Below are 12,418 nucleotides of genomic sequence, written 5' to 3' on the forward strand. Positions count from 1 at the left end.
GATTTCGGCGTTCTTTATATGCACGAAAACCTTGTAACATATACTATAACTTAGTTAAGATTATTCATTCTAAATAATATTTCATCAAAAGTTCATTTTTGACGCCTATCGTCTCTAAATTGACTAGCCCTGATCTACGGACGTTACATTATGCTACTTTAAACTGAAATAATGATATTGACCTCTATTTTTATGCTTTTCCCATTGCAGGGAAACTATGAGTCCACGTATAGTGGTGATTTGCATATAAGAGACCATGATAAATGCATAAGTAAGTACATCTTTTTTGGTATGATGAAGTGAAGGAAGGAACGATATTGTTCATTCCGTTGCCAGATGGAATGGAATGGGCCATTCCGATCTTCGTATTTTATTAATTTTTTTTTTTCATTTTATCATGGAATGTAATCAATAATTGCAACGTAAACAAATTCTATTTATATATAACTTTTAATGTATGTCCAGAAAGTTATTTCCAGCTTTTTTTTTTTTCAAACATTATTCAAATCAGCGCCAACGGCGCAACCAGATTCCTTCTAGTTTATAATAGTTTATGAAAAGTTTAAAATTTGAAATTTAGAAGAAAAAAACGGTTATGTTTAAAAAATAAGTTTTTTTTTGAAATATTGTATTTATTTAAAATTGTAAAAAAAATACCTAACATCCCTCTCTCTCTCTCATCGGAAGCTCAATGCCGAATTCCTCCACCAAACTCGGCATGCGGGGGCTAGTGTTTGCCGAGTCCACCTCTCATGTTCTGAGCCATTGCCGAGACTCCCTATTCATTGAAGCCGAGATGTGATCATCTTTGTCTCTTTTCATCACTTTGATCTATCAAAACAAAAGAAACATCCGAAAAATGGGGTTAATATTTGCTTAAATACATACCCCATTAACCAAATTAAACTGATAAGTATCTTCTCCAAGAATACGTATCAAAACAAGATTGTATAAATGATTGACGAAACAAACAAACAAGAAAAGATAAGGTCAATTGTATATTTTAACACAAGTAAACTCTAAATATTTTGTCAATTTACAAACACTAAACAAATTTATACTAAAGGAAATATATTTCAATTTTATTCGAAATCTTAATTCTTGAAATCCTGATTTCCAAATCTTTCGCATATTCTATATCATTAATAAATTCCAAGAAACAATTCTACAACCACGATTCAATTCATCGGCTGTACCCTAAAATCATACCGGTTCCAGGGTTTTGTGTTCTTCCTCTTCCCGTTCTATACTCTGTTCCTGGTAATACATCATGTAAAATTGTAGGCTTCGCTTGAATTATTTATTTTGATTTGTTGGAATCTCTGTTCGTTCGAATGATTTATGTCGTTTAATCTGCATATTTGTTCATGCGTTCTAATTTGTTCACATTAGCTATAAAACGACAACCTTTTGTTTGAAGAACAGAGATTCACTTTGCGTCAGAACTGCACATTGCTTCTTAATTATCCCCATTACTACAACTACTTACGCTTCTTAATCAACAGCAATCTTAACTTTATGATGATTTTTCATGGACCTGTCAATAAAACATTCTTAATTTGTGATGATTTTTCCAATCATTTGTTTGAAAAATGTATCTGAAGAACAGAGTAATCTAATTTTACTTCAAAATTTTTGTTATCAAGTTTGCAACAAGACTTCACCACCTTTGTATTTGAATGGTATTATGAGATTTCTGATATAATGACTTGTTTTGATGCAGTTTTGGCATAAATATTCAGACATGGTGCAGTATAATTTCAAGAAAATCACAAGGGTACCCACAGAGAAAGATTTTGTAGACGTAGTCCTCAGTAGAACCCAAAGACAAACCCCAACAGTTGTTCACAAAGGCTATGCAATCAATCACATTAGGCAATTTTACATGAGAAAAGTGAAGTTCACACAAACGAACTTTCACGAAAAGCTCTCCACCATTGTAGACGAGTTCCCAAGACTCGATGACATTCATCCTTTCTATGGCGACCTTCTTCATGTCCTTTACAACAAAGATCATTACAAACTCGCCCTTGGTCAAATCAACACAGCAAGAAACCTCATTGAGAAAATAGCCAAAGATTATGTCAAGTTGTTGAAATATGGCGACTCGCTTTACAGATGCAAAGCCTTAAAAGTTGCAGCTCTTGGTAGAATGTGCACAGTGACAAAGAGAATTGGGCCAAGTTTGGCTTATCTTGAACAGATCAGACAACACATGGCTAGGCTTCCTTCTATTGACCCAAACACTAGAACCATTTTGATTTGTGGGTATCCGAATGTTGGAAAGAGTTCTTTCATCAACAAGATTACAAGAGCAGATGTCGATGTACAACCTTATGCTTTCACTACAAAGTCTCTGTTTGTTGGACATACTGATTATAAGTATTTAAGGTATCAAGTGATTGATACTCCAGGGATTCTAGATAGACCTTTTGAGGATAGAAATGTCATAGAAATGGTTAGTATAACAGCTTTAGCACATCTTAGAGCTGCTGTTTTATTCTTTCTTGATATCTCTGGTTCTTGTGGATACACTATTGCACAACAAGCTGCTCTTTTTCATTCCATTAAGTCGCTCTTCATGAATAAGCCTTTGATAATTGTCTGTAACAAAACGGATTTGCAATCTTTGGAAGGGATTTCGGAAGATGATAAGAAGTTAGTTGAAGAGATGAAATCAGAAGCAATGAAGACTTTGGTTGTAGATGGTCAACAAGTGTTGTTGACCATGAGTACTTTGACTGAAGAAGGGGTAATCGCGGTAAAAAACGCAGCTTGTGAGAGGTTGTTGGACCAGAGAGTTGAAGTCAAAATGAAGTCAAAGAAGATGAAAGAGTATCTGAATCGGTTCCATGTTGCAATGCCAAAACCACTTGAGGAAAGACCGGTTTGCATATCTGAAGCTGTTGTTGAAGCTAAAGCCATGGAAGCCGAAAAGGTGAAGAGGAAGCTCGAAAGGGATAACGAAAATGAAAATGGTGGAGCTGGTGTTTATTCTGCGAGTTTGAAGAACCATTATCTTTTAGCTGATGACGAATGGAAGGAAGATAACATACCTGAAATACTCGATGGGCATAACGTGTATGATTTTATCGATCAGGATATTTTACAGAGGCTTGAGGAATTGGAGAAAGAAGAAGGGCTTCTTCAAGAACAAGGAGATGGAGAAGATGAAGAAATGGAAGGTGAGGATTTGACTCCAGAACAACAGAAAGAGCTGAATGAAATCAGGAAAAAGAAAAGCATATTAATCCGTGAACATAGAATCAAGAAAAGCACAGCTGAAAGCAGACCGATTGTTCCAAGAAAATTCGATAAAGACAAAAGATTTACATCGGAAAGAATGGGGAGACAGCTGTCATCATTAGGGCTTGATCCATCAAAAGCAATGAAAAGGGTGAGAAGTGAGTCAATGGGTAGAAAGAGGGAGAGATCATCTGATCATGGTGATGGAATGGATGTGGATGATGATGAAGGATCGAATAAGAAGATGAAGATCAGGTCAAAGTCAAAGTCAAGGTCAATGTCAAGGCCACGTGTGCATGAATTGGTTCCAGGTGAAGGGTATAAGGATTCAGCTCAAAAGGTGAAGGCGTTTAAAATGGGAAAGAGTTCGGTTCATAAGAGGAATAAGGCAGCTAAAAAGGGTGAGGGCGATAGAGTCATTCCAACATTGAAGCCAAAACATTTGTTCTCTGGGAAAAGGTCAAATGGGAAGATTAGTAGACGTTAAGCAAATTCAAGGTAAACTTTGGTTTATATATTTTGATTTATTAATGATTCTTAACTATATAGTGTGTTTATATTTTTTGCGTCGGTTTTTTAATTATGATATTCTTTTTTCTGCTTATGTGAAGGTACACGTTAATAATGGTGTTCTTAAATGGATCCTGTTACCAAAATTTTGAAGTTAGATGAGTAATGCACCTTTACCTCGTTTGTTTTGTTTATGGGTTTTGCTTTTTTTGTTTTCTGTTATGATTTTGGTGACAAGTTCATAGTGCTTTAGATTGATGCTCATTAGTCATTACACATATAGATAGTTCACGTAAGCAGTTGGGTTTTGTTAAACATTTGATGTTAACATGAGTTTTTATGTTATTTGTGGATGCTATGTTTACGTTTTTGTATGTGTTTTCCAACCATGCAACATAACAAAATTCTTTTTTGAAGAAGTTTAAATTTTAGTTTAGACAAAAATACAAAAATAATTAATATGACATGTTTTTTTTATAAGTTTTAGTTCAAACCATTTTTTTTTTAAATCATCGGTAGTTTTTTGACCAGGTAGGTGGTTTTGGCGGTTTTGGCCCTTCCAAAAACCCTTATTTATTTATTTTCTATTTTCATTTATTTTTTGGAAAAAAGTAAATTACACAGGAGTGTGTTTGATCCTAACCTTAATTTTTAAATCAGTCCTTATAAATTTGATTTGTTTCGGTTTGATCTTTAATATAGCTTAAAAGATTAATATACCTTTATTATTTTTGTTTGATCTTAACTTTAATTTTTAACTCAGTCCTTATAAATTGGATTTGTTTCAGTTTGATCCTTGATATAGCTTAAAGGACTAATATACCTTTGTTATTTTCGTTTGATCCTAACTTTAATTTTTAACTCAGTCTTTATAAATTGGATTTGTTTCGTTTTGATCTTTGATATAGCTTAAAAGACTAATATACCTTTATTATTTTCGTTTAACATTATTTTATGTATTTATTAATTATATGTAATTATTAATTATGTATATAAATTTATGTATTTATGAAAAGAATATGGCCCACAGATCAGCAAATCCTTTTTACCAGCACACCCTCGCCATCGCCGGCGTCACATTCCACCACAGCCTTCACCATTAAACCTAGGAAGTCGCCGGAGAAGGTGAATCTTACTGAAAGAACACCAACACCCTAAACCCATCTTAAAAAGCTCACTGTCATCTCCAATCTTGAATCAAGTTTCAGCAAAAGGATGGATGAAGTTTTGTATTCCGATTCGAAACAGCAACAAAAACAATGGAATAAGTTGTTCAAGTTTTTCACTGTGACTTTTTCACCATTGTCTGATCACCAACAAAGTTTTGATTTTATTATTTATTATCTATCAAAATATCCCCAAAATCAAAGTCACGATGGTCAAAATTAAAGAACATTGAAACCTTGGTGAACTTAATATTGGTCAAAATCAAATCATACCATTTTCTAATAAAGAAATGAAGGAATTAGAGATTGAAGATGGAGATGCAGATGAAGATATCGATCTAATTACACATGTAGTGATTTCTCTGATTCTCTCGATCAATCTCTATCTCACTCATGAATTTGATAGAGAAAAAAGATAGGGTAGGCTCGGAGGAAGAAGACGAGGCATTGACCACATATGTGCATCAGGTTCCACCAAATCCTAGCCATCTCTCTTTCTTCTCTTCTGCGATGCTGTTGAGGGCTTGAGGCGACATGACCAGAAGCTTCAGTGACGGGATCTGGCAGCAGGCGACGGCATTAGTGTGTATTTTTGGTTACTTGTTTTCTTTCAAGAACGTGGGAGGGAAAGAGGACAAGATAGGGACAGTGGTTGGGTAATTTTTTTATTTCCTTTAAATTTAAACAACAAAATAAATTTAGAAAATAAATAAGGGTATAATAGTCTTTTTAAGTCTAGAAGAGACAAAATAATAGTCTTTTTAATTCTAGAACAAACAAAGGGTTATTGTCACTCTAGCCCAACAAAGTTACGTATAATAGTTTAAATGGTCCCTCGTGATTATTTTTTGCGTTTTAAGGGCTTAAACTTGTTAATGACCGATTGAGAAAGTCACCTTACCCATTTTAGCAGGTTAACCTGCCTCGTCACTTGCCATGTATATGTATGAGGTAACTCACTGAGTCAATACCGAGTTGACTCGATGACACATAAGTTGGCACATGCAGATTAGTAATTATCACCTTTAATGTCCACCAACACCCCAACAACCTTTCACTGTCTATTCGATTACGTCCCAAGCACAAGTCTCGAATTATAAGGGGACATACACATGTGGGGTTTGAAGTAAAACAAATCTGAAACTTGATTACCATTTTTGGGCAAACAATCTTGTGGAAGAACCCTTAAAAAGCAACAATGTCGGCTCCACCACCTTCACCCAACTCTATAAATTCTGGTGAAGACATCAACTACAATGTGCTCCACTCAATCTTTTGTGATTGTGGTCCGAAGATTACAGAAAACCAAACTGAAATGAAAAGGTTGAAGGAGCAGCTAAGACAAGAGTATATCGTTTGCAGGATCGACCACATCAGTCTCCAGCACAAGCTAGATGACCATGATCAGAAGTTTAAAGCCGTTGGTGTTGCTCTGGGTGGCATGATGTTGGGGATGCTCTTGTTGCTGGTTGTTGTGCTCCATTTCCTTGTTAAGCTTTGGTGATGGGTTGATCTGCAACTAAGGTGGTTAATGGTTAAGAAGGTTATTAGTATGTAGTGTTCGTGCGTCTTAATTTTTTTTTCTTTTATTTCTGTTTATTTTGGCTAAATATGTAAAAGTCCTGTCTTAATGACAGACATTTTGTAAGTGAAATCGAATGATTAATGAAAGACCTATCAAAATGATAGGCGTTTTGTAAAGTTGTCTGATGTTCTTTGTCGATTGTTTTTGATCTGAATTAGTTCTTAAGTTTGATAAACGGATCTGTTGAAAGTACAATAGTGGGGGTAATATAGTCTTTTACACAGTGGGGGTAATATAGTCTTTTTTATGCACTGCTCCTTCATATATACCTTCTTGCATTCATTCTAGCACATTGTTTTCTTCTTCAAATACTCTTCACTGTGAAGGTACATAATGAAGAACATGGAATGTGGATGTGGAGCTGAGGCTATTATAAGAACATCTTGTACTACCAATAACCCAGGAAGGCCCTTTTATGCATGCCCGAAAAAGGTAATTTACCAGTTATTCAAATTTTGGTGTTAACCTTACTTTTTTAAGATGTGTTAATTGAAGCAAATACTTGGAATCAGGATGCTCGTTCAGGTTTTATAGCTTGGGTTGATGAAATGGAGTGCAACAATGAAGGTTTAAACATAAATGGGTTGTATAAGTCCAACAAAAAGCTTCAAGCTGAGGTCTTTAAGGTGAAGGTTTACCTAGTATGTAGTTGGGTATTTTTTTTTCTGTTTAATAACGTACAAGTTGTAATGAAGGTCAGTTGGACCAGTTGTCTTGTTATGTATCTTGTAATGCACTTTGATGTCTTTTGAAACTTGTAATGTACTTTATTTCCTTTAAGTTGTTATGTAATCTGTAATGTACTTTATTTAATTGAAGTGGTTATATTTGGGGTTTGATGTGTTTTGTATGTACGAAATATGAACAATCAAATTAAACAAAGTTAACACTTAAATCCAACCAAACACAACAAATTTAAAACATAACAACTTGTCCAATTCCAAACTTAATAACCTACTACATCCCAATACCAAACTTAACACTTAAATCCAACCAAACACAACCAAGTTAAAAGATAACAACTAAAACAAAATAAGATCCTAATCATTAAGCTCCAATGGGTTTTCACTTGTTTCTCCTTTCCCATCTTTGCCCTTCACCCTCTTAGCAAGTTTCATCTTTATGATTCTCTCTGATTTCTTTCTTTTAGATATCCCTCCAGCAGCAACAACTGTTGCTCCTTGACCCTTTTTCCCTTCGTGCACTGATTTTGCTCCTTGACCATTTTTCCCTTCATTGACACCTCCTGCTCCTTCACCTTTCTCTTTTCCATTGACACCTCCTGCTCCTTCACCTTTTTCATTGACCTCTCCTGCTGCTTCACCTTTTCCATTGACACCTGTTTTCCTTTTTTTAACATTTAGTTTGGGCCTCCTGCCAACTTTAGGTTTTTGCACTTGAGGTCTTTTAGCTTGAGGACATGTGACCTTGTTATGCCCCACATTTTTACAAACATTGCATGATATTTTTTTCCTTGCCTTAGACACAGTGTGCCTTGGTAGCTTCTCTGATGCATCTCTTTTTTCTGTTAACCTTTGGTCTACCTGGCATTCTTCTCTTCATTGGTGGAAGAGGTGGTATGAAGTCAGTAGATGGCTACATGTTGCTACCATTCATCCCCTGAATTAGATACTTATAGGTGTTCTTGTAAATTGCTCCATAGAACATTGTATCAACATAACCACCAACATCTCTATTGAGGAATGATATAGTTGCAACTGAATGCACACATCCATACCCATTAAGTTGCCACACTCTACAAGTGCAAGTCTTCTTGTCCAGGTCAACAGCATAGCACTCAGCCATGTTTCTTGTTTCAAATTGGTTAAGACCACTTGGTAAAACCTGCCAATACCTAGTGTAGACATAACATAAGTAATTATATTAATTTATGAGTTTAGAGTTTAGAAATTACCTTTTTGCTTTTTTTAATTGATTCAGAAGGAGTGTAATTGTTGGGCAAGGCTTGTAATCAGGCCATGAACTACCTTTAATTTTTAAATTGTATATTCTCTCCATAACATACAATCTAATCTCCTCTAACATGGTGATGATTGGATTTTTCCTAGCATCTCTTATCACACTGTTGAAGCTCACAGATAACCCATTCTCCACTGCATCACACATCTTTCCCTCTTGAAAAAATGCTCTACTCTAAGATTTGGGGTTGGTGTCCATAAGATAAGCAAAGGCTGCAGGGTTAAGCACTTCAATCTCCTTCATGGCAGCATTGAATAAAGGCTCAGTGGATGCCTTGCTTGCCTTCCAAAACATGTTTTCATAATGCACAACACTGAATCTTTTCCTAAAGTTGGCAAAAATATGCCTTGCACACTGCCTATGTTCAGCAATAGGCAATATTTCCTTCACAGCCTCTAACAGCCCCTGTGCAACAATGGTAACAAATTATATAAAGGGTATGAAACTAGAATTTATTAAATTAGGAAGTAAAACTACTAACCTTATGCTGATTTGACATTAATGTTATACCAAAACCATCATTCAGTTGCAAGTAATCTCTAAGGTTTTCCAGAAACCATTTCCAATTTTCTTTGTTCTCTACACAGACAACTGCCCATGCAATTGGAAATATGTGATTATTGGCATCTCTTCCTACAGCAGATATGAGCTCACCACTACATAAGCCCTTTAAGAAACATCCATCTAAATTTATAACCCTTCTGCAACTCCCTCTCCACCCTTGCTTAAGCCCATCAAAACACAAATAAAGTTTGCTAAAATAGTTCTTACCATCTGGCATAGAATTGACATCAATTTTAACTGTTGATCCTGGATTTGATCTTCTAATCTCCTCACCATATGACCACAACTTTGCATAATGCTCCACTAATGTTCCTTCAATCAGTTCAATTGGATACTACTTTGCTCTTCTACACTGTCCCATACTCACATCTATAGCAAATTTCTCTTTAACCTCATCCCTAAGTAGCCTCACACTAACCTTTTGTTTCTGTAAGAATTGTGTTGTGTAATGGGTACCTATCCATGAATAATTGACAATTGAACCTAACTTGAAGTTTTTTGCACAATTATGCTCATTTATAAGACTCTTTATCTGGAAAGACTTTTCCTCACTCATCCAAGAAGCCCACATCCTAAACTTACACTGCCCAGAACAACATTTCACTAACAGCCTCCTACTATCATTTTTTTTTGTAACACAAACGATAACCATTTGCTACAGCATAGTTACACATCATATGTTTCAGTTGTTTAGGACTCACAAATCTCATACCTAATATAGGTTTTTGCTTTTTCCAATGAACATTCTCATTGTAAAATAGCCTGGTCAGTAGAAATTACGTCAACTTCATCTGGTGGATCATATGTACTTCACGAGGTGGACTGTCTGGGGTGACTTGCTCCTTTGGGCACAACTTACTCAGAAACTCATCCTCCTTTGTCTTGTTCATAGGAATGCACTCATCATCATCACTGTCCCCTTCCATGTGAATGTCATCATCTTGCTCTCCTTGCAAATCCTCGTTTGGACGTGGGATATCATCCATACAACCATGTAAATCTTGCATGTCGATACCATCATCCATATCCATATGACTGTGAACTTCTTCACGATCTTCATTTGCACCAGATAATTGGTCCAAAGAACTGCCAACTTCTGCTTGCTCTTCAAGAATCCATTGATGTACATTAACACCAAGATGGTCCATATATACATCGATTACACAATCAGAAGCATACCCTACTTCGATTAGTTCCATGTAATCCATGTCATTCGCGATTAACCTTAAACCATCAGGAAAAACAATATCGGGCATGAAAAAGTACACATTCACACATATCTCACATGCGAATCTTTCAAGGAACTCGACAAATTCCTTCTTGTCCATTCCAGCAAAATCAACATCATCAAACCGTTGCTCTGCTCCATCTATGTAAGTAATAGAGGGGTACCTGGTAAAAATTCTAGCAAAATGTAGATCAATCTTCATGAAAACGGCCATAGCAACAACAAAGTTCCCCGATTTGAGTGATTAACACTTGAAGAAAAGGATAGGACCGAAGAACAAATCAACAACAAAGTCCGATGCGGAAGTTATAGACGAAAGTGGAAGAAGGGGACAGTTGAGGGGTTTAAACATACAATATCTCTCATTAACTACTGTGCACATGTGGCAATGAAATGACCTTATTGAATATGACGTGGAATGCCAGGTAGGATGGGGTCACCGATTGACCCCTTCATTTTTCCAAGATTGCCCTTTTAAACCCACAAATAACAAGTTTATGCCCTTAAAATGCAAAAAATAGTCACGAGGGGCCATTTAAACCATTATACGGAACTTTGTTGGGCTAGAGTGACAATAACCCAACAAACAAAATACAAAACAAAATCATATTAAAGGGATTTTCCGAGTAAAAAAAATAACTTAGGGACCAAGTATGCAAATCGTGTAATTTACCCTTTTGAAAAAACCCTACTAATTGTTTCAGATTTTTGTTCAAACACATGAATACATGAAAGAATTCGCTTCAGATCTTTGGTTTTTGGTTTTTGATCTTCGTTCATAACTTTCAGAAGGGTTTGTTTATTCATCGTTTTCAGATGAAGAAGCTGAGAACCCTTGAACTTGATCTGATTTTGTTTGCCTGTATTCCTCAGATCTAGGTTCATAAATTTATTCTTGAATATGTTCATCCAAAAACGCTTTACCAGATCTGATTTCATGTGTGTGTGTTCATAAAATATGGGGTTCATGAATTTGAGTGTGTGTGTGTGTGTTTGAGCTATCAAGAGGCTTTTGAGGCTTAGGGATATGGGTGAGATTAACCGCCGAAGGTATGAGTGGTGAAGAAGGAACCAGTTAGGTGAAGCTCTCGTGGAGGGTTTGGTAGCATGGTTCTTATTATTTGAAACATGACTATGAACACACAAGAACAAACCAAGAAAATAGGGAGGGAGAACAGGAACAAACCTAGAAAAAGCACTTGATAAGGATATGAGAGAGAGAGAGAGAGAGAGAGAGAGAGAAAGAGAAAGAGAGAGGTGTGGGCCCTTTATTGTTTTGTAATTATTAAAATAAATAAATAAATATTAAATTTAAAAAAACTGAAAGCAAAATAGAAAGTAAATACACATGGGTGTATTCCAGTAATTTCAATTTTTGGAAGGACCACAATCACATACAAACATGGTCAAAAGGAACACCGATCAAAAAAAAATTGAGATTTGCACCAAAACCCGAAAAAATGCGTACTATAGGGACCATTTTTGCAGTTTTATCTTTAATTTATAGTAGTTCTCGGATAAACAATTATTGATTTTAGCCGAGGGTGGGCAAAGAGTATAATAAACATTTTTTGGTGTTCTATTGAAAATGAAACAGAAAAATTCTATGACATCCTACACGATCAGGAACATTTGATTATTCGAGTCTCTCACAATCATAAGCGATTCTTCAAAAACACACTCATTTTTTATTTTGATATGATTCGAAGGAAGTGCTTTATATCCTAACTTGATATGTTTTTCCATGATCTTGGAATGTTGAGCTTTAAAGTTTAAACCACTACCAACAATTTGCTACTAATGCAAAGTTTTGCGGATCTTAGGCTCCCAATACCTGCACCACTAGAAGCTCGTGTTATTTCCTACCTTAGGAATTTTCTTCTAACTCTATCTTATTATCTTCTTATTGAAAAGTATGAATTTTTTTCTTAAGGGAATACTACGACCATTCCCCTGTTTTGCTTCAGACTAGCTTTACGGATTTTGTCCCTACCCATTTCCGTTTTTTTAACTCTTGGTTGCAATGTGATGGTTTTGATGAAATTTTGTCGTGAATGCCAGGAATAATTTTTATGGAGGAGCGCATGACAGATTCCTTTTTGATAAGTTGCGTTTTTTCAAGGAGGCTATTAGGAGTTA

The 12,418-nt window shown here is 35.6% G+C and overlaps 1 protein-coding gene across 1 annotated transcript; it reads left to right on the plus strand.

Annotated features, from left to right (window-relative positions):
• The first annotated feature begins 1,121 nt into the window (after positions 1-1,121).
• On the plus strand, positions 1,122-4,077 carry LOC111911092 (nucleolar GTP-binding protein 1). Its single transcript, XM_023906876.3, has 3 exons — positions 1,122-1,260; positions 1,724-3,744; positions 3,858-4,077. The coding sequence occupies exon 2, from the start codon at positions 1,745-1,747 to the stop codon at positions 3,731-3,733; it is 1,989 nt and encodes a 662-aa protein (XP_023762644.1). The 5' UTR covers positions 1,122-1,260; positions 1,724-1,744; the 3' UTR covers positions 3,734-3,744; positions 3,858-4,077.
• The last annotated feature ends 8,341 nt before the right edge of the window (positions 4,078-12,418 follow it).

The sequence above is a fragment of the Lactuca sativa genome, chromosome 8, assembly GCF_002870075.4.
Source record: "Lactuca sativa cultivar Salinas chromosome 8, Lsat_Salinas_v11, whole genome shotgun sequence".
Classification (NCBI taxonomy): Eukaryota; Viridiplantae; Streptophyta; class Magnoliopsida; order Asterales; family Asteraceae; genus Lactuca; species Lactuca sativa.

Excerpts from the sequence above, each read along its gene's own strand:
- LOC111911092 (XM_023906876.3), top strand. The coding sequence starts at position 1,745 with ATGGTGCAGTATAATTTCAAGAAAATCACAAGGGTACCCACAGAGAAA.